Source organism: Neovison vison, chromosome 10 (genome assembly GCF_020171115.1).
Source record: "Neovison vison isolate M4711 chromosome 10, ASM_NN_V1, whole genome shotgun sequence".
Taxonomy (NCBI): Eukaryota; Metazoa; Chordata; class Mammalia; order Carnivora; family Mustelidae; genus Neogale; species Neogale vison.
Window position 1 is genome coordinate 54,911,388 of NC_058100.1, and position 25,541 is coordinate 54,936,928.

At 35.2% G+C, this 25,541-nt stretch overlaps 1 protein-coding gene across 5 annotated transcripts in view; it reads right to left on the reverse strand.

Annotated features, from left to right (window-relative positions):
• The window catches only part of RASAL2 (RAS protein activator like 2), a 357,312-nt gene that overhangs the window by 238,040 nt on the left and 93,731 nt on the right, over nt 1–25,541 (reverse strand). Inside the window, exon 1 of one of the 5 annotated variants that reach the window (XM_044267345.1) lies at nt 375–1,103. The exons of the other annotated variants lie outside the window; for them this stretch is intronic. Coding sequence (XP_044123280.1) covers nt 375–972 — 598 coding nt within the window. The 5' untranslated portion in view covers nt 973–1,103. Of the gene's footprint in view, nt 1–374; nt 1,104–25,541 lie in introns of those variants that run through there. 5 annotated transcript variants of the gene reach the window in all.

Here is a 25,541-nt window from a genome sequence, read left to right on the forward strand (position 1 = left end):
TATTTGATTATTTCTCCTCCAAATCTCACTTAACTTACAAAAGTATATCAATGGAGATAAATAAGGGTTAAAAAACAAAGCAAAACAAAACAAAACAAAACCCTTTTATACAGGCTCCAAAGTAGAATTCAAGAGTCTAACATATGAAAAAAAAAATCCTTAATTTAACCAAATCTATTCATTACTATTATTTACTATTATTCATTGAAAAAGGATTTCTGAAGTCAGGTTTATCACTTGTTAAAAATTCAAATTAAATAAATTTGTTTTATAATGAACAAGCAGAATGGTTTATCTTATTATAAAGCACAATTAAAATTTCAATACTAATTAAAATTGAGCCATCCCTTCTTTCTCCCCTTATCACAATATACCTTCTCTTACTGGCTCACTGGTTGATTCTCCTTTTAGACTCAGCATCCTGGAGAAGCCATTGGAAAGAGTAGAGAAAATGCCACGGATGAAATATCCCTGTTGCTCAGATTCCTCTGATCTCCCTGAAGTCGGCCACGGTCTAACAAATCTGATACTGCAGCGGGGTTCTGGCTCTGAAATAGATCTGGTGAACGGAACCCGAAGTGACCGGGTGTTGACCAGGTTCAGCTTCTCTGTTGATGTTCCAAGGACCTCGTTAGCAGAGGAAGAAGCCTTATTGCCAACCATCTTTGGCAGGACCTTTTGTTGAGGTTCATCCAAGCCTTTTTTATTAGTCTCCAACCTCTCCCTTTTGCCCCCTTTCCACCTATAGCTGGGATGTGTTTGCCACCGATAAGCACCCAGTGGCTTTTCTAGACTGGAAGCAGCATGTTCATTTTTCTTCCTCTTGCTTTTCACTGGACCAGGCCAAGGATAGCTCTTTAAGCTTGCTCCTATCTCTGAATTTGCATCAGCAGGTTCTGACAAAGATCTTCGATAGCTTGGAGGACAAGGTGATGTCTGTCTCTTAAAGATGCTCATCTTCCACGACTCCATTTTTTAACAACTTCTCTAAAACATTAAGTTTCCTCTACTCTGCAGTCTTTGCAGTCGAACCACACTTGTCCGTGCAGTCCAAAATATTCAACTGCTTAAGCAGCTTTCTTTGTGTGGCTTTGAACCACAGCAGATGTTGCTGCTTAAGAGCTGGTGTCATGTTATTACCCCATTTTCCCAGATCTCTGAAATTTCAGCAGCACCCAAAAATTTCTTGCCTGAAGCAAATAATCTTCAGAGTGCAGCAAAAGTAAAGATTTCCAGAAGATCATCTCGCTTCCTGCTGTAGGTTTCATCTCTGTACTAAGTTTTCAGGAAATGATTTTAAAGAAAAGAAGTGAAATAAAAGCAACGAAAAACCCACAAACACCTCTATGGGCCAATAGCAGTTAAGTGTTCATCATGCAAATGACAGTGGGTTAAAAACAGATTGTGAAAGTACTCAAGCTGACATCCACAATTGAGGGAAGAAAGAAAACTTGCCTAAAAGTCTGCCCTAGAAGTGACAATTCTTCAGAATAGTTTCTAAAGTCTGTATTTCAGAATTTAATTTCAAGAAAATCACTGCTATTTATACCACAACTTCTCTCAAAATTAATACTGTTTTTCAACCAATAGGTAAAGTCATATACTATTTTGTTCAAGTAGACACTGCAAGGAGGAGGAAAACTAAGCTAAAGAATGCCAAAATTTAAAGCCATTTTAAAAATAACATATACTAGGGAGAATTCTAAAAGCATAAATGGACAGAAAAGAGACCAGGGACAGAGGATATTTGCTATGAACTACAGCAAAGGAAAATCAAAGTCTTGAGGCAGTATCTTGTGGGAACTGGAACACAGGAACATACATATTTAGATGATTTCTAGAAGGGGAAAGTTTGCTTTGTAAATCTAGTTGGAATAAGTTGTCTGGAAATATATTCCCTATCTGTTTAGACAAAGAAATTCCTTTACTCTTCTTTGTGCTGCTTACAACTTTAAAAAAAAGAGCTGACTATTCAAAATTTTGTTAAAGCAAGTACCTTATAGTGAACCAAGATCATGAATGCCAAGTTTTTGGCTGGTTAATTTTTTTTTTTTTTTTCAAATGTCTGCTCATAAACTCCTGAAAACAGGGGTTTCAAATGGAAAGCCTGACAGACTTTAGGCCACCAATAAAACAGATATAACATGGTAATCAAATCACTTTGCAAGTTGCAGAAAAAAATAATTTAAGCTGGAAAACTAAAAACGTATTCATGTAGTTGCAGAACACATACAATGAAAAACCGTCCTCAAACTAAGTCTCTTTCCTATAGAAATTGGACAGTTAGTACCTTATCTATTCTTTCAAACATATTAAAATGTTCTAGTTATTTCCATTATCATAAGGCAATAATCCATTTTTTCTTTATATAGGCTCAAAATTTATTATGTCTATATTAAAGAAATGTTGAAGTACTTGGCATTCCCAAAAACATAACATATCAAAGTAGAGTGTCTTACAGTCACAAAACTTTCTTGTTTTTTTTTTAAAAAAAAAAAAGGCAAAACAAACAAAACCCAGAAATCTGACTTGGCACAGAGAAAAACAATAAACATTAAGCTCTAATCTCTATTAATGGTGCATCACACTATCTACAAAAATTAATCTGTGATGAAAATAAACCTAAATGTAACATGTAAAACTGTAAAGCTTAAAAAATAAGCCAAAGGAGACTATATTAGCAAACTGAGGTAGATGAAGATTTCTTAGAACACAAAAGAGCAATAACTGTCATAGGAAAATAGGAATAAATATAAATGCACAAAAATCAAAAGCTTCTGCTCAGTACAAGATATATTAAGAAATCCATAAGCAATTCATAAAATGAGAGAAAATATTTACAATACTCACAATTTGTACCACAACATATAAAGAACTTCAACTAATTAGTAAAAAAAGAAACCTAATATTTAAAAATAGTCAAAAAGAGTTGGACAAAACCTTCACAAAGAAAGCTATATGGTCAATAAGCATATGAAAAAGTACCTAATCTCATTAGTAATTAGAGAAATACAAATTAAAGCTACAATGAGATATCACTGACATCCAATAGCCCTTTAAAGGGCTAAGAACACAGGTGTTGGTGAAGATGTGGAGCAACCAGAAAACTCATAACTAGCAACAGGAACATAAAATGGTTCAGTTAGTATGAGAAATTGACATTTTCTTTATAAAGATAAACCTAGGGGCACCTGGGTGGCTCAGTGGGTTGAAACACTGCCTTCAGCTGAGGTCATGATCGGGATCGAGCCCCGCATCCGGCTCTCTGCTCAGCAGGGAGCCTGCTTCCCTCTCTCTCTCTCTGCCTGCCTCTCTGCCTATTTGTGATCTCTGTCAAATAAATAAATAAAATCTTTTAAAAGAAATAAATAAACCTACATCTACCCTGTGACCCTGCAGTTCCACTCATAGGCATTTACTCAAGAGAAATGAAAATACACATACTTGTACTTCAATGTTCACAGCAGCTTTATTTAGAAGAGCCATAAACTGGAAACAACCCAAATGCCCATCACAGTAGAATGGATAAAGAACTTGCGGTATTTTCATACAATGATGTACTACTCAGCCAGAAAAGAATGAACTATTAACAACAACAACAACAACAAAACAATGCGGATGAATATTCCAGATACTATGACACCAAAAGAAACTGGACACACAAGAGTAAATACTGTATGATTCCATTTCTATAGAGTTCTAAAACAGGATAAACTAATGTATAATGGAGGGGAAAAAAGCAGTTGTCAGTGGTGGAGGACACTATTAGCAGAAAAAGGGCACCAGGAAGCCTTCTGAGGTGATGAAAACTTTCTAAGTCAAGACATAGATAGGAATATGGGTTTATGTAATTATAAAAGCCCATTCAAGTAGTCACTTAAGGTTGATGCACTTTGGGGACACCTTGGTGGCTCAGTTGTTTAAGCATCCGACTCTTGGTTTTGGCTGAGGTCATGATCTCAGGGTTGTGAGATGGGGCCCACACTGGGCTCCGTGCTCAGTGTGGAGTGCGCTTGAGATTCTCTCCCTCCCTCCGCCTCTGCCCTTCCTCCCGCTTGTGGCTATGCACGCTCTGTCTCCCCTGACAAAATAAATTATTTTTTAAAATATTTATGCATTTTTCCATAATTAAATTTTACCTTAAAAACTGTAAGCAATACTGAACTTGCAGTTAGTAGGTTACCCAGCATTACAAGTATCGATTCTGAATCCACTCTCTGTGTATTTTAAGCTTGAGGAAAGGAGTAAACACATCGAAGAGAATAAATGGATGGATGAATGAATGAATACATACATACATACATACTAATACTAGAACCAATACTATGTGCCTCCTGATATGTGAACTGTGAAGGATACATATTTGTATATTATTCTGTAAAAATACACAACCTAAATTTAATCTAATCACAAGAAATATCAGATAACCTCAAATTAAAGATCTGCAGAATAACTATCCTTGCTTCAAAAATGTCAAGGTAAAGAAAAGTTATGGAACTGTTAATTCAAAGGGGACTAAAAAGAGGTTATTAAAGAAATGCATGATTTTGGGTTAGATCCTGAACTGGGGGGAAAAAACAAGCTATAAAGGACATTATTGGTACAACTGACAAAACTAGAATATGGATTATGGATTAGATAACAGAATCATGTCAACATTAAATTTCCTTATTTTGATTATTTTTTTTAAGATTGCAAAAGAGAATGTTCTTATTCTTAGGAAATTCATACAGAAGTATTTAGGGACATATGGGATTGATGTTTCTAACTTACTCTCAAATTACTCAAGAAAAAAGTATACATAGGAAAGTAGTAAAATAAGATAAAGCAAATAGGGCAAAATGTACACAATTATTGAATATAAGTAAAGGGTATATGGGAATTTCTTGCATTTTAGCAAATTTTCTATAGGTTTGAAATTACATCAAAATAAAATATTGAAGAAGTAAAATTCTTAATTCTTTAACTACTTCGTTTGAGTCTATAATACAGACAGAGATCATTTCAGAGTATCTTTTGACTAATATAAAGAAATATCTAGATATACAGGTTTCTTGGGAGAAGGTTGTTAATCAAGATCATCCCCTATTAAAATATCTCTATGGAAAATTAAGACTATAATTTTGAGGGGTGCTTGGGTCACTCAGTTGGCTATGTGTCTGCTGAAGCTCAGGTCATGATCCTGGGGTCCTGGAATCAAGCCCCACACAGAGTTTCAGGGTCCCTGTTCAGCTGGGAGTCTGCTTCTCCCTCTCCCTCTGACCCTCCCCACCCCGATTAGTGTACTCTTTCTCCCTCTCTCCCTCCACCCACCTCTCATAAATAAAAAAATAGAATGTTTCAAAAAAAAAAAAAGAGACCATAATTTTGAGAAAAGTTGCAAAGTAGGAGAACTTGAGCCCTGTAATCAACATTGTGAAATTAAGACTCAATGTTAAATGAAAAAATTCTTTTATACACTAAATAGGTAAGGTAAAAATAAGTATTATAGTTTCCTTTTTTAAAAAAGATTTTATTTGTTTATTTGACAGAGAGAGAGATATCAAGAGAGGGAACATAAGCATGGGTAGTGGGAAAGAAGCCAGCTTCCCACTGAGCAGCGAGTCTGATGCGGGGATCCATCCCAGAACCCGGGGATCATGATCTGAGCCCAAGGCAGACACTTAACAAGGGAGCTACCCACATGCTAATTATCATAGTTTCTAACCTCATCAACTCAATTCTTTTGAGGAAGTACCACAAATCTTATCATAAACTTCCTTATTAAGGAAGATGGAACTGGAAACACTAAATAACAGAGAAAAAATTCAAGAGAAATCAGAAAGCAAAAGAGCTACAGACAAGGAAGTGACAATCTCTAAGAATAGCTCAAGGAGAAGATTCATCTCATAGCTGCTGAAGTTTAAGTCAAGTGCTTCAATCATTTTACCGTTACGAAAGCCTAAGAATATTTATGTTAGTTATTTCTCCAAGTTTTATCTTTTATCTGAATTTAAGACAATAACTTACCACTCTACATTTTCTGAATTTTTCCAAATATATATAATGAATTCATGAATTTTTAAGAAAATAATCACAGGATTTATGGTTTCATGAAATTAGAAACAATGACAGTTGTACCACTGAATTACCACATTCACTATAAATCCCACTGTAAAAACTGGCTGCGGATTAAAGTGTCAGTACAAGAACATTTCAACCTCAAGTTTCAATCAACTACTTTAAAATTTTCACAATAATAATAGGCAATATTCATTTTTTTAAAGATATTTATTTATTTATTTATTTGACAGAGAGATCACAAGTAGGCAGAGAGACAGGCAGAGAGAGAGGGGGAAGCAGGCTCCCCATCAAGCAAAGAGCCTGATGCAGGACTTGATCCCAGGACCCCGAGACCACGACCCAAGTAAAAGGCAGACTCAACCCACTAAGCCACACAGGCGCCCAATAATAGGTAATATTTGAAGCACAACTTTAGGAATTATTCTGGTTACTCTGTCAAAAGAAACATCTGAGTTCTATAAATAAAATGCAAGTACTTACATCTGCATAGAGTAATATTTCAGATTGTAACTGACCACCTACCACGTATCAGGCTCTCTATTAGGACTACAGGAACAAAAAGAGCACTGGGTGTTAGAGGCAACTGATGAATCATCGGACATTACATCTTTTTTTTTTTCTTTTAAGATTTTTTATTTATGTTTTTGACAGAGAGAGACACAGTGAGAAAAGGAACACAGCAAGGGAAGTGGGAGAGGGAGAAGAGGCTTCCCACAAAGCAGGGAGCCTGATACTCGATCCCAGGATCCTGGGATCATGACCTGAGCTGAAGGCAGACACTTTTTAACGACTGAGCCACACAGGCATCCCTAAATACTACATCTGAAATTAATGCTATAATTTATGCTAGCTAACAGACTTTAAATTTTTAAAAATTAAAGTAAATTTTAAAAAAAGAAGAACAGGGCAGATGCTGTCCCTATCCTCTTGGAACTGCCTATTGATCAAGAAATGCTTACATTAGGAAGGGAAAATTATATAAGGTGTTTGAGAGGTATGTAGCAAGAGGATTTTTACCAAGTCTAAGGCTTAAAGATAGAAGCCACTTCTGAGATTCTCTTGAACTTGAGTTTCTACTGTTATAGTCAATTCTAGTAACACGTGACATGCATTCCGAAAAATCACCACACTATACAAAATTGCACAATAAAACGACAGGGCTTATGGGGAAGACAGGGTTGGGAAGCCACACTCAGGAACCACAACAATGACACATAAGAAGGACAAGAAGCTAATACAAACTACAGACCATTTTATACATGTTAAATTGTTAATGAACACCTATGTGCTAAAATAAAAATGGCAGGTTTGAAAAAACTTTAAGTTGCCTGTGGAAGTGGGCATCAGAAGGGTTGAGGCTTCTCCTTTTTCGGGATGTAGTGGTAGGAAGGTAATCTGAAATCTGAAAGAGAGCCCAGTAGCCTGGGTGGATGGACGTGGCTCATAACACAGTGGAGAACCAGGGTAGCTGCTAGCTGGTTGACAGGTTGACAGGTATGCTTTCTGAGTATTTCCTATGTGATATAGTTTAAGTGGATACAGTTTTCTGCGTTCAGCTAGTGTTTCTCAGACAAATGGCATAAACAAACACAAAATTCACGCAATGCTCAAATTGTTCCTTAATATCAGCACATGGTACAAGTTCTGGTTTTGAAAACAAGCATAAGAGAACCGACTGTGTTTCATCTCTCCTTCCATATACAACTGACCACAGAACCACCGCACAGGTCCACTTATACGTAAGGTTTTTTATATATATATAAATACAGTACAGTACTGTAAGTGTATTTTCTCTTCCTTGTGATTTTTAATAACATTTTTTCTAGCTTTTTTTTTAATATAAGAATACAGTATGTAACACATACACAAAATATGTTATCGGTAAGGCTTCTGGTCAACAGTAGGCTATTAGTAGTTAAGTTTAAAATTAAGTCAAAAATTATTATTAAAATTATTTAAAATTATTAATTCAAAAATTATACATATATTTTTGACTACACAGGGGTCAGTATCCTTAACCCCTGCATTGTTCAAAGGTCAACTGTAAAAAGGAGGTAAAAATCTACAGCAGATGTTACCAGTGGAAAGTAGAATAGCACCAGAGGGTAAGTGGCTCTTTTTTTTTTTTTTAATACTGAAGTATAAATAACACACAGGGTTATATTAGTTTCAGGTCTGTAATAACTCATCAATTCTATACATTACTCGGTACACATCATAGTAAGTATACTCTTAATCTCCTTTATCTATTTCATGACCACCCCCCCAAAACTGTTCTCTGTATTTGAGAGTCTGGTTTTGTCTCTTTTTTTGGTTCATTCATTTCTTAAATTCCACATTTAAGTGCAACTGTAAGGTATTTATCTTTCTCTGATGGACGCTCTAGGTCCATCCATGTTGTTGCACGTTGACAATTTCTCATTCTTTCTTATGACTGAGTAGTATTTCTTTATATATATATTTATATATATTATAATTATATTATTTATGATAACCAAGATTTGGAAGCAACCCAAGTATCCATTGATAGATGAATGGATAAAGAGCTTATACACACACACACATATATGTATTATAATATCATATAGACATGATAGATGAATGGATCCTTGGGTTGCTTCCAAATCTTGGCTATTGTAAATAATGCTATAATAAACATAAAAGTGCTTATATCTTTTCAAATTAGTATTTTCTTTATCTAGATACTCGGTAGTGAATTACTAGATCATATGGTATTTCTGTTTTTAACCTTTTGAGAAACCTCCATACTGTTTTCCATACTGGCTGCCCCAATTGGCTTCCCCACTAACAGTGCACAAGGGTTCCTTTCTCTCCACATCCTCATCAACACTCATTACTTCTTATGTTTTTGAGTTTAACCATTCTGATAGGTATAAGGTGATATCTCATTGTGGTTTTGATTTGCATTTCCCTGATGACTGGTGGTGTTGAACATCTTTTCATGTGTCTTTTGGTCAGCTGCATTTCTTCTCTGGAAAAATGTCTATTCAGGTCCTATGCCCATTTTTAATAGGCTTGTTGGTTAAAAAAAAAAAAAGGATTATTTGTGGGTTTGGGGTTGAGCTGTATAAGTTCTTTATACATTTTAGATATTAACCCCACAGATATTTATGATTTTCAAATATCTTCTCCCATTCAGTAGGTTGCCTTGTCATTTTGTTAATGGTTCCTTTGCTGTGCAAAAGCTTTTTATTTTGGAGTAGTCTCAATAGTTTATTTTTGCTTTTGTTTCCCTTGCCTGAGAAGACATTTCTAGAAAGATGTTAAGGCTGACGTCCAAAAGATTAGTGCCTGTGCTTTTCTTCTAGAAGTGTTATTACTTCATCTGTCACATTTTGGTCTTTAATCCATTTTGAGTTTATTTTTGTGTTTGATGTAAGAAAGTGGTCCAATTTCATTCTTTTGCATGTTGTTGTCCAGTCTTCCCAGCACCACTTGTTGAAGAGACGGTCTTTTCCTCTCATATTCTTATCTCCTTTGTTGCTATTTTTTTAAGCCATTTTCCTTTTTAACAATAAAATCTACTGATTTTCATCTTTATAATAATTTCTGTAATATATGTAACTTAACAATGAGCATGTATATTTTTCTCCTTTTGAAAGCAGAAAACTTATTTTTATATATACTATATATATAGTATAGTAATGTATATACAGAAAATCTACAAACAGCAAAAATAAAAGCCTTAAAATTAACCCAGAGAATTTGAATTAGAGAACAGGGAAGTAGAAAAATCATCAGAGATCAACTTAACCAACTCTTTCACATAATCAGACAAGGCCGGATCAAAGAGATTTGTCCATAATTACTTAGTTAACAGCAAAACAAACAACAAACAAACAAAACCATGTGTATCCCAATTCCCAGTTCAGGATTCTATAACCTCCTTAAATTAACATTTTTTCCAAATTAAGCTTCCCAAGAACACAGTTGAAAATTTTAGACTTAAAGACCCTAAGTGTGACATTAAGTCCAGTTACTGTAGTGTTATTTAAATGCTAAAATTCTTTCTTTTTTAAAGTTTAAAATAGGCTATACTTTTCTCATTAAAATGTCCTTTCAGATTTACTTCATTCAACTAAGGGAAGCAAGCAGCAATGAAAAGGCAAAACTTGAGCTTTCTCAGTTTACAGTAATCTGCCATCACTTCCTATCTTAAGATACACCTTTTCTACACTGAAAGTCTATTCTAAATATCCCACATGTCCTTTGGGAATAGAAGACATGACATATGCTACAATTAACAAAGAGTTCTGGAATTCTATTACTAGAACAAGAAAATACATACCTTCTTGGACCCATTCATGAAAAACTTTAAAAATAGGAGCCATTTCTATTAACTAGAAGAAGACATCTTTCAAAAATATAAAGTCTTTGTTTATACAAAGCTAACTAATTAATAACAAAACATCCCTTTCCTACCTCCTATCACTGGAGCACATCTGCTTCCCGAAGAAACACTTCCTGTGGCAAAAAACTACCTCCCTTCTAAATAGCAGAAATCAAAGACACACCTGACACGTACACAACTGCTTCTTGTTGAAGAGACAAATATACATCTAGAAAGGCCAAATGAAGATTATTTTTAACAGACAAGTGTTGGAATCAATGATCTTTTAAAATAAGGAAGCATTTTAAAATAAAAACAAAAACAATGATGATTCCTAATGCCATTATTAAAAGTCTTTTTTAAAAAAATGAAAAATAAAAACTCTTGTTTCCCCTAACCTCTCTAATCATGTCTTCTCTATCAAGTTGAAATCCTGGGAGTTTTTCAAACCTGGGTCCTTAGCACCCACTCCCCAAATTCTCACCATGCACATCATCATTCCCAGTTACCGTTGTCAACTTACACCTCCAGTTCAGAACTTGTCTCCACTGAGCAACGTTTTCATATATTCAATTTGACATTTTGTGCTGAGTTCAAATTCAAAATGTATAAAACCAGGGGCGCCTGGGTGGCTCAGTGGGTTAAAGCCTCTACCTTCAGCTCAGGTCATGATCCCAGGGTCCTGGGATCGAGCCCTGCATCGGGCTCTCTGCTCAGCAGGGAGCCTGCTTCCTCCTCTCTCTCTCTCTCTGTCTGCCTCTCTGCCTACTTGTGATCTCTATCTGTCAAATAAATAAATAAAATCTTTTTTTTTTTTAAATGTATAAAACCTAATCCCGTGGTCTTTTCTTTTCTTTTTTTTTTTTAAAGATTCCATTCATTTACTTGACAGATAGAGATCACAAGTAGGCTGAGAGGCAGGCAGAGAGAGAGAGAGAGGTGGAAGCAGGCTCCCTGCTAAGCAGAGAGCCCGATGCGGGGCTCGATCCAGGACCCTGGGATCATGACCGGAGCCAAAGGCAGAGGCTTTAACCCACTGAGCCACCTCAGTGCCCCCCGTGGTCTTTTCTTTAAAAACTGGTCTCATTCCAGTGCTCCTTATCCTAATAAAGGGCACCATATCCATTCAGCTGTTCAAGCCCTGAACCTCAGTCATCCCCTTCTCTTACCATTCAATATGCAGTCCATGAGTCTTGTTGAGTTTCCTTCCTATGTATTATTTAATCTATCTACTTCTCACCATTTCCCCTAAATTAAACTACTATTACTTCTTTTTTTTTAATATTTTATTTATTTATTTGACAGACAGAGATCACAAGTAGGCAGAGAAGCAGGCAGAGAGAGAGGAGGAAGCAGGCTCCCTGCTGACCAGAGTCCAATAGGCTCAATCCCAAGACCCTGGGACCATGACCCAAGCCAAAGGCAGGGGCTTTAACACACTGAGCCACCCAAGCGTCCCACTACTATTACTTCTTACCTGGATTACAACAGCCTCCTAAATTCATCTACCTATATCTACTATGGCCCTATGTAAACCATTATTCTTGCTATAGTTTGAAGAATCTTTTCAAAATACAAATTTATGGCATCCTGTTTAAAACCTTCCAAATGGTTTCCCACTACTCTTACAAAAAGCTGCACAAAACAAGCCAATATTCCTTAACATACCCTGGTCCCTAGCTACCTCATCGCTTTAGCTTCCCTCTTAAAGACAAACTTAAATCCTTTCAGTCCTTCATACTAGCCACTTTGCTTCCCACCACTGGAGTCTTGCTCACATTGCTCCCCCTGTCTATGGAAGGAACTTCCTCGCCTCATCCACTGCCTACTCATGCTCCTGATTGCAATTCAAGTGTTGCCTCCTGGAAGAGGCCTGTCCTGATGCCTCCCTAAGTCAAATCTCCCTATTACAGCCCTTCACAGCCTCATGCATCTATTTTAACTTCATTTGTATTTGGACATTTCTTTGTGAGATTATTAATCGATGCCTGTCTTACCCACAAGGCTATACTCTCCATGCCTGTTTTTATTATCCATAGTGATCCCCACTGTTTGGCAATGATGGGCACTCAATAAATATTTATCAAGTTAATAATATCTGAGAAAGTCTAGAATAAAAGTACCTAACTTCAGACTAATAGCACCTACTTAACAATATCTCTGATACCATAAAGATCACATCAAAATATATACTGGGGGGAGAGGGGGGCAGAGTAGGGAGAGAAAACAGTCATAATACTCTGCAGGAAGTTGTTTTCCTTGAACCAAGCAGCTATTTGTTTCTTCAAGGATATGGACAGTGAGAAGTATTAAAGGAGGAAAATAAGAATAATGCAAAATGCGAAGAGGACAAGAAAGAGGCATGAAATAATGTTCTAATTGTTAAGAATTTTTGTTCCAAAAATACATATTTAGTTAATGCAGAAACTATTATCTTAAGTCACACGTATATATGAGGCAAAATAGGTTGTTAGTTACAAGGAAACAAAGAGTAGATCCATCTCAGGCCACGTCAGTCTAAGTAAAGAAGTGGTGTATCAAGTACCTGTGTTAGTTGCTGAGAGAAAAGAAAGAAAAAATTTAAAGAAACTAAGAAAGGTTAAAGAATTTTCAAATAGTATTAAGTTTTATGAAGCATAATGCAATAAAATCATGTCCTCAGCGTTTCAGGACAGTACCGATTATTTAATTTTCATTCTTCACAATAAAAAGGAGTTATACAAATTATAAACAAAAGTACTTTATTTTACTGTTGTAAGACTTTCCAGCAAATAAATTTTTAATCAGAAAAAAAGATAGAAAAGAGGATTTGTGGCATTTATTGTGGTCTTTAACATTTGCCTTATACAGGCTCCGTGTTTATCCTATGAACCATATTCAAAGGGCATTAAGGAGCTGGCAGGTGGAATTAAAATGCAACAGCAGATTATCAGTCAATGTTTGTGAAGGACAATCAATAAAGTTAATTACCACATGAATCTACACTGATTTATGTCATGGCAGAATAATCTGGAATTGTGAGGATGGATTCCATCAAAAGTGATCCAGATTTAAATATATTTTTTTCACTGCTTCCTGTTTAGCTACAGAAATCTGATCCTACTAAGAGCCTTTATTCCTTTAAAAAATAATTTCCCTGATTCTCAAGTTGTGACTCAGTCTGACCATGTCTATTTGCCTTCTGCCAGGATCAGCTTCTCTGTGGGAACTGGAAATGTACGCATACCCAAGGAGTGATGCAAGAGCTGAACTTTCCCCAAGGGCAGTGCCAGCATCCTAGGACTTCAGACTTCTGTACTTCTTCCTCTCCTGAACCACCCTCTAGGAGATGGAATGCAAAAGAAATCATGCAGCCTCAGAGGAAAGTGCTGAAAATTATACATTCATTTGCCTATTTAGTCACACTTTAAAGGGAAAAGACTAGGCCTCTATATTCCTTCCTACTTTCATCCCACTAGATTCATTTTTAGCTTTGGAAGCCTGTCCATTTATTGACTTAAGCTTAAGCTAGGCAAATATGATCTATCAATCTATTCCTCTATCTCTGAAGTATTGGTTTTATTATTTAAAGAAAATTTTAGATCCACTTCATTATAGATCTGTCATCCTCTAACGGCTGTTCTAAATTTATCCCAGACTGACCCGGAAGAGACAAAACTATGAAACGCTTTTAATTTTAAAGTAGTTAATATGCTTTTTAAATTTCTTCTTCCTTCATGCTTCTATTGCACTAATGCATTCTCCTTTGTATTTCAGTTTAATGTATTTCTGACGTATTCACAAGACTTTCATCACCTCTTGTTCAAGCTCAAGGTACCTATTAGAGTACAGAGTAGGCTGTGTCAAATTTGCACTGAAATAAATTAAAGGAGTATGATAGGATACCAGACTTTTACAGTTGGCCAAGGAGAAGAAAAAAAGAAACATAGCACAAAGTTACCTTAAAACTCTTGGGACACTAGCTTTCAGCCCATTCCCCATCCTGACATCTATCTCCTCCGCCAAAAATTACTCAAACCACTGTTGCTGGCAAGTTAGCTTAAGTGGTTTGAATTTTTGTTTTATTTGCACCCATGTACTTTTTCCTCTCCCAATCTGTGTTATACAGTTAAGAAATGTGTGTGTATTCATTTGTCTTTCAATCAAGGGTTCTTTTCTTAAGAACTTAATTCACATAAGTCTAACCTTTGAGACTAAGAACTGGTCCCTCTTCTTTCCACAAAATGAAGTTTTCCTTCATCCAGTATGTGTTAATAAGTAGAGCCTTGGCATTTTGCTGCAATTTATTCATTCATTTCTCATCTCATTCATTAAGCTGTTTTCATATTGTCTGTTATATGCCACAAACCACGATAGGTCCCCCAGCTCTTGACAACTGTTTTTACAATTTAAGTGAAATAAATAAATTAAAACGATAACTGATATGATGAAGCCCTCTGTGGATGATGTGAAAGCACAGAGGATGGATTACCCAAGTCAGCTTGAGGAAATCAAAGGACATCTTGCAGAGAAGGTAATATTTCAATTGTGAGTAGGCAGGAATTTACACTCAGTGAAGGCAAAGATGTAAACAGTAGAAAAGGAAATCTTATTTCAAATAATTTCTATTTGAAATCAGCACTGCTAAAAGCTTGGATCTCAGACCTCTGGTAGTCCACAAACTATGTGCCATGAGGCTGAGTCAAGATGAATACAAAAATAGAGAATAAGTGTTTAGAAACCTTCACAGAAATGTAATAGAACAATTTTTTGTCTGTTGAATCCAATAAAAAAAGCTATTTTTTATTTCATCTCTCTAGTTATTAATTTTTATTGTATTTTGCTAAAGTTTTAGTTCCCAACAGACTGAAAATCTTTAAAAACACACACAGATAGTTTGAGTAGTGCAATTACTAAAATGCATCTAATTCTGACTATAACTCTCATATTGTTCCCTATTTTAAGCTTCTTTTTGGGTCTCCAGGGAACTCTGAGAGGCTTATCCCCTGACTTCAGGAAGAACTTTATATATCAATTAGATGATCCATTTTAATTAAGGGATCAAGCTAACAATTCAGCAATGCTGACCAAACTCCTTGAACATTTTACTAGAGGGAGGAACAGCTGGTTCACATACTTTGGCACATGTTATCACAAGTAGAAGCAACTAGAGGCGGTAGAATATTTTTCTACTTAATTTTTCTAATACTTGAAGCCATTAATCCTTCCCACTCTTTTGTGAAATAGGCCTTTGCACATCTTTGAAATCATCTTCCTTTAAAGCACACAAGTACACATAGAAATAAGACATGTTTGATTCAGATATAAACTCAAATAGGGACGGTCTTTACTATCTAAAAGCGTATGCTCTAAAATAAAAAATTCGGGCGCCTGGGTAGCTCAGTGGGTTAAAGCCTCTGACTTCGTCTCAGATGATGGTCCTGGGATCGAGTCCCACATCGGGCTCTATGCTCGGCAGGGAGCCTGCTTCCTTCTCTCTCTCTCTCTGCCTGCCTCTCTGCTGACTTGTGATCTCTCTCTGTCAAATAAATAAATAAAATCTTTTTTAAAAAAATAAAATAAAATAAAATGGAAAATTCACAGTGAATGCCTATTCCTGCTATAAATGGGGTCTCCCCCCTCCCCAGGGGTTGAAACCCAAAGTTCAATATGCACAGGTTCATATACCAAAGACACATAAACTCAGAAGTAAAAACTCAAGTTAAATCTTTCACCAAAATCATTAGATCATATAAGTCTTTGTTCTTTACTTTGCAAAACAGTTCATTCTAGCTGATGATGGCTTCTCTTCTGTCAATCTTATCAGTAGCCACTTTCTTTTTAGATTTCAGTGACTCAGGATTTAATTTATAAAATATCAAAAGATTTGATAGGGTACAAATACATAAGGTAGCACTTAATGAACATATTTAGGTAATCTCAGAAGTATGAAATCACACACATATTTAAGATACTACTATTTAGGACTTTATATATTTTGTTACCTTTCTTCCTCTAATTATTCATGGTATTATTTTGGTTTTACAAAATTCTGGATGTTTACAAGTACCTTCAATTATTTTGGTACCTATTTTTAGTTATTAGAAAATACAAATGCACATACAGAAAAGCCAATCTAGTCTATATTGAGATGAAAAATAAAAGAAACATAAGCTAGACTTAATTCTTTGCTATCTGTCCATCAAAGAATAGGAAATACAGGGACACCTGAGTGGCTCAGTTGAGCCTCTGCCTTTGGCTAAGGTCGGGATTCCAAATTCCTGGGATTGAATCCCGCATGGTGGGGGGGGGGGGTTCTTGCTCAGCCGGGAACCTGCTTCTACCTCTGCCTGCCACACCCTCTGCTTGTTCTCTCTCTCTCTCTCTCTGACAAATAAATAAATAAAATCTTTTAAAAATAAAATATGATATAATAAATAAAATTAAATTAAATCTTTAGGCTCAGTGGGTTAGGCCGCTGCCTTCGGCTCGGGTCATGATCTTGGGGTCCTGGGATCGAGTCCCGCGTCGGGCTCTCTGCTCGGCGGGGAGCCTGCTTCCTCCTCTCTCTCTCTGCCTGCCTCTCTGCCTACTTGTGATCTCTCTCTGTCAAATAAATAAATAAAATCTTTAAAAAAAAATAAAAAAAAAAATAGGAAACACAGTCGGTAGCAAGGTTTTTCAAATTCATTTTAGATGTAATCATTTTTTGTGCTTGTTAGGGTGTGTTCTGGGGACAACTGTCCAGTGACCTGAATGACGTTTAGCAGCATCCCTGGGCTCTATCCACAAGATACCAGAAACACACGCTTCACCACCCTAGTCATGACCATAAAAAATGCTTTCAGACACTCCCCCTGGTTGAGCACCATTGTTCAATAATATAGAAAAATCGTTTCGAACTTTTTTTCCCAACACATAACATTAGTAAAAAAAAAAAATTCTGAGCATACATCTCTATCCAGATATATTTACTTCTAAGTTCTATACATGGACTATGTACTAATGTTATATACATTGTAAAATATAAATACATTTAAACAGAAGGAGATAAAAAAATTTATCATGGAAGTGCTAATAAATTTAGAACCTGAACCCCAGAGGATTATCTTGTGTACCCCGAGGGATGTACATACCACACTAAAGACAGTGGTATTGATTATAGTCACAGAAAGAAGAATTGTTTCTTTTACTGGCTTAGTTACTGACTATAACATATTCATGCCATTTATAAACTGAATACAACTCTAATATACAGTATAAAGGGATATTTTGACCTTTGTTGAAAAGTGGAAATTCTAAAGTTTCTATGAAAGTATGTTAATTAAATTCTGGATATTGTAAAGAAGCATGACCTTGAGAACAAATGACTCAGGATGAATTCTCTGGTTGACTATGATCTTTCCTTCTTCTTTCTGGCTCAAAAAATGACAGGTAGATGCCAGTATTCATACCAGTTCCCACAAAGTTCCACAACCCTATTTTCAAACTAAGTCCACTACTAGACCAGTGAGTAGTTATTTTATCCTCACATGACAATTAATTTTTATTAAAAACATTTTGGATATATATACCAAGGAATGTAAGAACTATAATTATGGCTATTGCTGAAAGTCCCTTACTTATGCCATAATAGTGTAACCACGTAACAGTGGTTTCAGAAAATATAATGAATTGTTCACTTAGAGGAACTCATAGTTGACACTGATGTACTTAATATCTGTGTAACTGCTCCAAATATTACAAAGATAACACAAATCAGTATTTAGGGCACATGGGTGGCTCAGTCAGTTGAGCATTGGGCTCTTGATTTCAGCTCAGGTCATGATCTCAGGGTCCTAGAATTGAGCCTCATGTAGGGCTGGATGACAATAATTGCCATGGTTATTTGCCTTTATCTTAGATGCTTGTAAGTACCATGTGGGTCTTAATTTTATAATGGGTGCCAATGAATGTGGTGCCACATTATTAAGCAAACTTAGTGTTCCCATCTAGGAAACACTGAATGAAAACAAAAGAAACAGGTAAGGGAGAGCATGCAACTTGGGGTGGGGATGCGGGTAGTAATAAATTTGAGAAATTAGGTACTTTTCCTGACACCTGCAGTTCTTCAAGAACAATATAATTTAGTTCACCGTTAGGCTAATACACAGATATTTATAAATACTAAGTATGATTTACCTCCTATTAAATAGTAATACTCAGTCTATAAATGTTTGAATTAAAAGTAGAATCAGAAAGTAAGTTAAAGGATTTTACTATTGCAAGGTTTTATTTAAACATGCTTTGTGGTAAGAAATATTTTAAATAATGTGTGAAGTCAAATTACTTTAGTGGTAGACTTTTGGGTGACATAATTAATATTCTGCTAAAAATGAAACTGTAGTCATTCATTTCCTGCCATGAACAAGTAACTGATACTGAGCTTGCCATCCTGTTGTAAATAACTAACTAGAAAACCAGACAAAACATTTGACACAAGTTTTTCAGACATTACAAAACAGGAAGGACAGGACTACGATCCCCAATAGAAGGAAAACATATCAGATAAATCTTATGATAATCCTGGATTTCAAGCCAGAGTCACCTTCTGAGTATTGGCACAGAGAGGAACACTGGCAGAACACAATGGTCTCACTGAATATGAGGAGATAGAAGTAAAAGTTCAGGGAGACTGAGTCTGATGGAATTTGCAGTGTAACGTACTAGAGAAAAGGAAATTACACAAAGAGATCCAGAAATCTGCATGGGGATCTGACTGAGTTACTGGCTGCATAATTAAGCTGCATGTGTGTAGGATTAAACTTCATGTCTACTAGCAAAGAAAGCTGCTCAACAGCTATAAGCTGGAAAATCTTCACAGCTCACTCAGGACTGGAGGATATTTGAAATCCCTCAAACAAAAGAAGAAACCTTGTTTAATACCCAAACCATTTGCACATATCTTCAAAAGGTAAGACATCGGTAGTAAACGTAAATTAGCCCAATAAAAAAAGACTTTTTTTTTTTTAAGATTTTTATTTATTTATTTTTTTGTCAGAGAAAGAAAGCACACAAGCAGGGGAAGGGGTATGCAGAGGGAGAAACAGGCTCCCCACTGAGCAAGGAGCCGCATGCCAGACTTGATCATGACCTGATCCAAAGGCAGCTGCTTAACCGACTGAGCCACCCAGGTGTCCCGAAAAAAGGCTATTCTAGAGCCACCCATATATAGCTTTAAATCAAGCCTCAAAATTAACAGCTGATTCTCAAGAAATGTAAACTCAATCATAATTAAAGACAACAAAAAGCAAAAAAAAAAAAAAAAAAAATCAACAATGTAAAATTCACAATGTCCAATATCCATTCGAAAGTGACAATCCGGGACGCCTGGGTGGCTCAGTTGTTTAAGCAGCTGCCTTCGGCTCAGGTCATGATCCCAGCGTCCTGGGATAGAGTCCCACATCGGGCTCCTTGCTCAGCGGGGAGCCTGCTTCTGCCTCTGCCTCTGCCTGCCACTCTGTCTGCCTGTGCTCGCTCTCTCTCCTCTCTCTCTGACAAATAAATAAATAAAATCTTTAAAAAAAAGAAAAAAAGTGACAATCCATAATATGAAGAAAGAAAATGTGAAATAAAAACAGTAGGAAAATTAATCAGTAGATAATATACTAGAAATGAAAGAGATGATAAATTGAACATCCAAAGACTATAAAAAGCTATTATAAGTGTTTAAAGATTTAAAAGGAAGATAGAATAACAAAGAGAGAAATAAAAGTATTTTTTAAAGAACTAAATGGAATTTATGGAACTGAAAAATACGTATCTGAAATGAAAATTTTATGTAATGGACAGAAGAGCAGATTCATTTCATTAAAGAAAATATCAGTGAACATGAAGACAGAACAATTCAAAAATATACAAATTAAAAGACAGAAGTTGAGTAGGGAGACTGAAAATAATGAACAGTAGTCTGTGGAACCATATCAAGCAATTCCTGAAGGACAGAATAAAAAGAGAGAGATCAGAAATAAAGTTGAAGAAATAGGCTGAAATTTCTTTTATAAATTTTTAACTAAAAATCCATAAAACCAACAATAAATGCCAGGCAGGATAAACCCAAGGAAACCACACCAGGACACATAATAATTAAACTGCTAAAAAACAGTTATGAAGAGAAAAATAATAAAATCAGCCAGAGAGTTGGGGGACATAACAGGAAGAGGAACAAATATGAGAATGACTGTTAATTACTCTTCAGAAAGAAGCAAGCTTTAAGATGATGGAACAACATTTTATGCAAAGAAACAAAAAACTGTTATACCAAATTCTATGTTTAGCAAAAAACCTATTCAAAAACGAAGGGGAAAAAAAAAAACAGACATTTGTGGAAAAAAACAAATGCTGACTGAATTCACTGTAACTAGACCCCACTTGGGCCTCAAAGAAGCAGAGAAAAGTAAAATTTCAACAGAAATCAATGGAACTGAGAACAGGAAAAAAAAAAATGGAAAAAACAATCAACAAAACCAAAACCTAGTCTTTTGAAAGGAGAAACAAAAGCAATAAATCTCTATTCAGGATAACCAAAAGTGAGACAAAAGACGCAAATTATTAATGTCAGGAAAAATGACATCATAACTGCTGATCACATAAACATTACAAGGGTAACAAATGAACATTACAAACAGCACTTTGCCCACAAAAATGATAACAAATGAAACATTTCTTGAAAGACATAACTTACCAAAACTGACACAAAACACAATAGATAATCTTAATAGCCTATGATATAAATGAAATTGAATAAATAATTAAGAATCTTCCAAAAACAGAAAACCAGGCCCAGATGGTTTCAATGTTGAATTCTACCAAACACGCAAGGAACAAGTAATGCTAATTCTCCATAATCTCATTAATAAAACAGAAGCAGAGAAACCACCTTCTAACTTGTTCAACCAAGCCAGCATTATAACAATTCCAAAATCAGAGACATTACCAGAATGAAAAAAACAATCTCTCATAAACCTAGACAATAAAAATCCTCAACAAAATATTAGCAAGTCAAATCCAGCAATGTATAAAAACAACTGTACACCATAAGCAAATGGGATTCCAGACATGCAAAATTAGTTCAACATCTGAAAATTATTTAATGAAACCTACCATATAAACAGGATAGAGAAGAAAATCATATAATTGTATCATCTGAGGACAAAAAAAATGATTTGGAAAAAATATCCAATACTCATTCATGAATTAAAAAACAAAGCATCAGCAATTTATTCAACTTCAGAAAGAACATCTACAAAAAAATGTATAGCTAATATTTTATCTTGTGTGGAAAACTGACACTTTCTCCCTAAAATGGTAAATAAGGCAAGGATGTGTTTTCTCTCCACTCAACATCCTACTATTAAGTTTTAATAGTATTCAACATCCTACTATTCAACATCCTATTTAACATCCTACTATTAAGTTTTAACTAGTGCACTAAAAAAATAAATAAAAGCCATCTAGAATGGAAAGACAGAAATAAAAATGCCTTTATTTACAGATGACATGAATGTCTGTGGAGAAAAATGCAAAATCCACACAAAAAAACTGGAACCAATATGCAGGTATAGCAAGGTCACAGGATAAAGTCAATTGTTTCCCCCTTATATCAATAACAAACAATTGAAATTGGAAATTTCTTTAAAATACTATTTACAATGGCATCTCCCCTCCACCTAAAAAAGAGAAGAAAAACTTAGATATATATCTAACAAAATATGTACAGAATCAATATGTAGAAACTACAAAATACTGATGAAAGAAATCAAAAAGCTAAATAAATGGAAAGATATTCCATGTTAATGAACTGGAAGACTCATTATTAGAAAAGTGTTAATTCTCCAAACTTGATCTATATACTCAATCTAATTCCAGTAAAATTCCTAGCAAGTTACTTTGTGGATATTAACAAACTATTTCTAAAGTTTGTATGAAATGGAAAAAAGATTAAGAATACCCAACATAATACTGTAAAGAGAACAAAGGTAGAGGATCACATTGCCAGATCTTAAGACTTACTATAAAGCTACAGAAATCAAGACAGTATGTTACCGGCAAAAGAACAGACAAATATATCAATAGAACAGAACAGAAAGCCTGGAAAAAGACCCATGCATATATAGTTAACGATTTCTGATAAAAGCCAAAAAGGCAATTTAGTGGAGAAAGTACAGTCTTTCAACAAATGGTGTTAGAACACTGGATGTCTATATGTAAAACAATGAACTTAGACACTTAGTCTAACATCTTTCATCAAAATTAATTAAAAATGCAAATGAAAAACTATAAAACTTCTGCAAGAAAACATAAGAATTCTACATGACCTGTTTCAATGAGGAAAAAAAAAACTGTTAAGTAGGACTTTATGAAAAACTGCTTTGCAAAAGACACTGCTAACAAAAAAGAGAAACCAGAAACTTTGGAGAAAGTATTTATAAAACACATATCTGATAAAAAGACTTGTACTAAAAATACACAAACAACCTTTAAAACCCAACAGTAAGAAAATAACCCAGTTAAATGGGCAAAGAATTGGAAAAGAAACCTCACCAAAGAAAATATATAAATATTAAATAGGTATATGAAAAGATGGTCAACATCTTCAGTTGAAGAAATTCAAATGAGAACAACAAGATATCACTACACACCTATTAGAATAATTAAAATCCAAAAAACTGATAATATCAATTGTTGGTGAGGATGCAGAACAACAAGAACTATCATTCATTGCTGGTAAGAATGCAAAATTGTACAAATGCTATGAAATGCACTTTGGCAATTTTTTACAAAGCTAAACATAATCGTACATAGTTGCACAACCCAGAAGTCATCCCCCTAGGCCTTTGCAAAAACTATTTAAACACTTATGTCTATACAAAAACCTGCATATGAATGTTCTTAGAAGCCTTATATATAATCACCAAAAACTAGAAACAACCACAAGTCCTTCAATAGATAGCATCTATTCAACAAAAGAAAGTAATGAACTAGCAAGTCACATAAAGACATGAATTATAAATGTACCTTAAGTGAAATAAAAGTGTACACTAAGTGAACAAAACCAGTTTGAGAATTCTACATAATCTATTATGTCAATTGTATGACATTCTGGAAAACAAAACTACAGTGATGGTAAACAGATCAATAGTTGTCTGAAAATTGAGACAACAGGAATGTTGAATAGCTGAAATACAGGGAAGTTTTTTTAAGTGGTACTCTGCTGTATAATACTGTAATGGTCATTACACGACACTATACATTTGTTAAAACCCATAAAAATATACAGCATAAATGGCACATCTTAAGGCTACATATTAAAAACAAACCATTTGGGCAGGTGGGGGATCCCAGGATTAAACACAGAATGTAATAAAACAACCTAAGTCCAATATGAATGTGTGAAAGAAACAATCTCACTAAAGGAAGCTGGGGAGGGGACAAATGTAACTCTAAGTAACTCTGGAAATTAGTGGAGTCTGCAAAACTAAAAGAAATTACATATACACACCATACTTCAGCAGATAAAGTTGCTCCCCACAGGGATCTAGATTAACAATTCTGAGATCTCTATACATGTATATTGGAATTGAACAAGTAAACAGCCATCAGATTGTGGGAGCAATGTTTCTCAGAGTTGGAGTGGGAGTTTACAGACAAGCCATGGAAGGAAGGCAGATTGATGTATGCAGTAATAATGGAGCTGGAGACATCAGCATAAACCCATGTTTCTCATAAGTTTATATAGATACACATGGTTACATTTAAAATGTGTATATGCATTTGTCCACTGAGAGGGTCTAGAAGCAACATGGCCCCAGTATAAATAAGCACACACAGTGCCCAAATCTTGAGTTCTAATACCATTCTCCAATAAAAGGAATGGGACTCTGGAGAAATGGCTAACTCTAGGACACGAGTACGAAATATATTAGATGGGTCTGGAGCATCTTGTAGTGCCAGAAAGTAAAGAAAGTACTCAAAGAAAAGAACAATGATGACGTAAGTCAAAAGGACAAGAGCAAACTGAAAGAGCTCTCCATGGCCAAAGTTAGAAAAATGTGAAGAACAAAAAATATAAAGTACTACTGAATTATAACCCAAGTACGAAATAAATATCCAGGAATTTATAGTGATATAAATAAATAAATGAGGGGGGATGAGCAATTAGAAAATAACAAATCTCCTACACACCACAATTTCAAATAATTATGTAGATGTTGCATCTTCAAGGAGATAGACCATAACTCATCATTCCTTAAGTGTACTGGAAAGGGGACTTCCTTCCAACAGTGTAGATAATAAAAGGATAAAAGTAATTACAGTGGAGAAATTTAAACAATACCTCAATCAGGTGATCAAGGTCAACACCAAAAGTGTTACATCATTTTCTTAAACCTAAGACCTGAAACAGTAACTGTACTAGATGAAAAAACTGCAAAAGAAACTTCTTGACATTGGTCAGGGTAATGATTTTGGGGATATAACATCAAAAGCACAAGCAACAAAAGCAGAAGTATTGACAACAGGATTATAACAGACTAAGAAGCTTTCACCCAGCAAAGAAACAATAAAGTGAAAAGGCAGCTTATACATGGGAGAAAATATTTGCTAATCATATCTCCTAAGGTATTAATATCCAAAATGCATAAGGGACTCCAACAACTCAGTAGCAGAAAACCAAATAAGTGGATATAGAAAATGGGCAAAGGCCCTGAATGTACATTTCTCAAAAGAACACATACAAAAGGCCAACAGATATATAAAAGGGTGTTCAATACAACTAATTATCAGGGAAATACAAATCAAAACCACAATGGGATATTACTTATCCCTGTTAAAAAGGCCATTATCAAAAAGATAAGAGATAACAAGTGTTGATGAGAATGTAGAAAAAACGGAACCCTCATGAACAGATGGTGGGCATGTAAATTGGCACAACCATACGGAAAACAGAATGGAGATTCCTCAAAAAATGAAAAATAGAACTACCATATGATCCAGCAATCTCACCTCTGGGTATATATCAAAAGAAAATGAAATCTGGATCATGCAGAGATATCTGCACCCCCATGTTCATGGCAACATTATTCACAATAACCAAGATATGGAAACAACC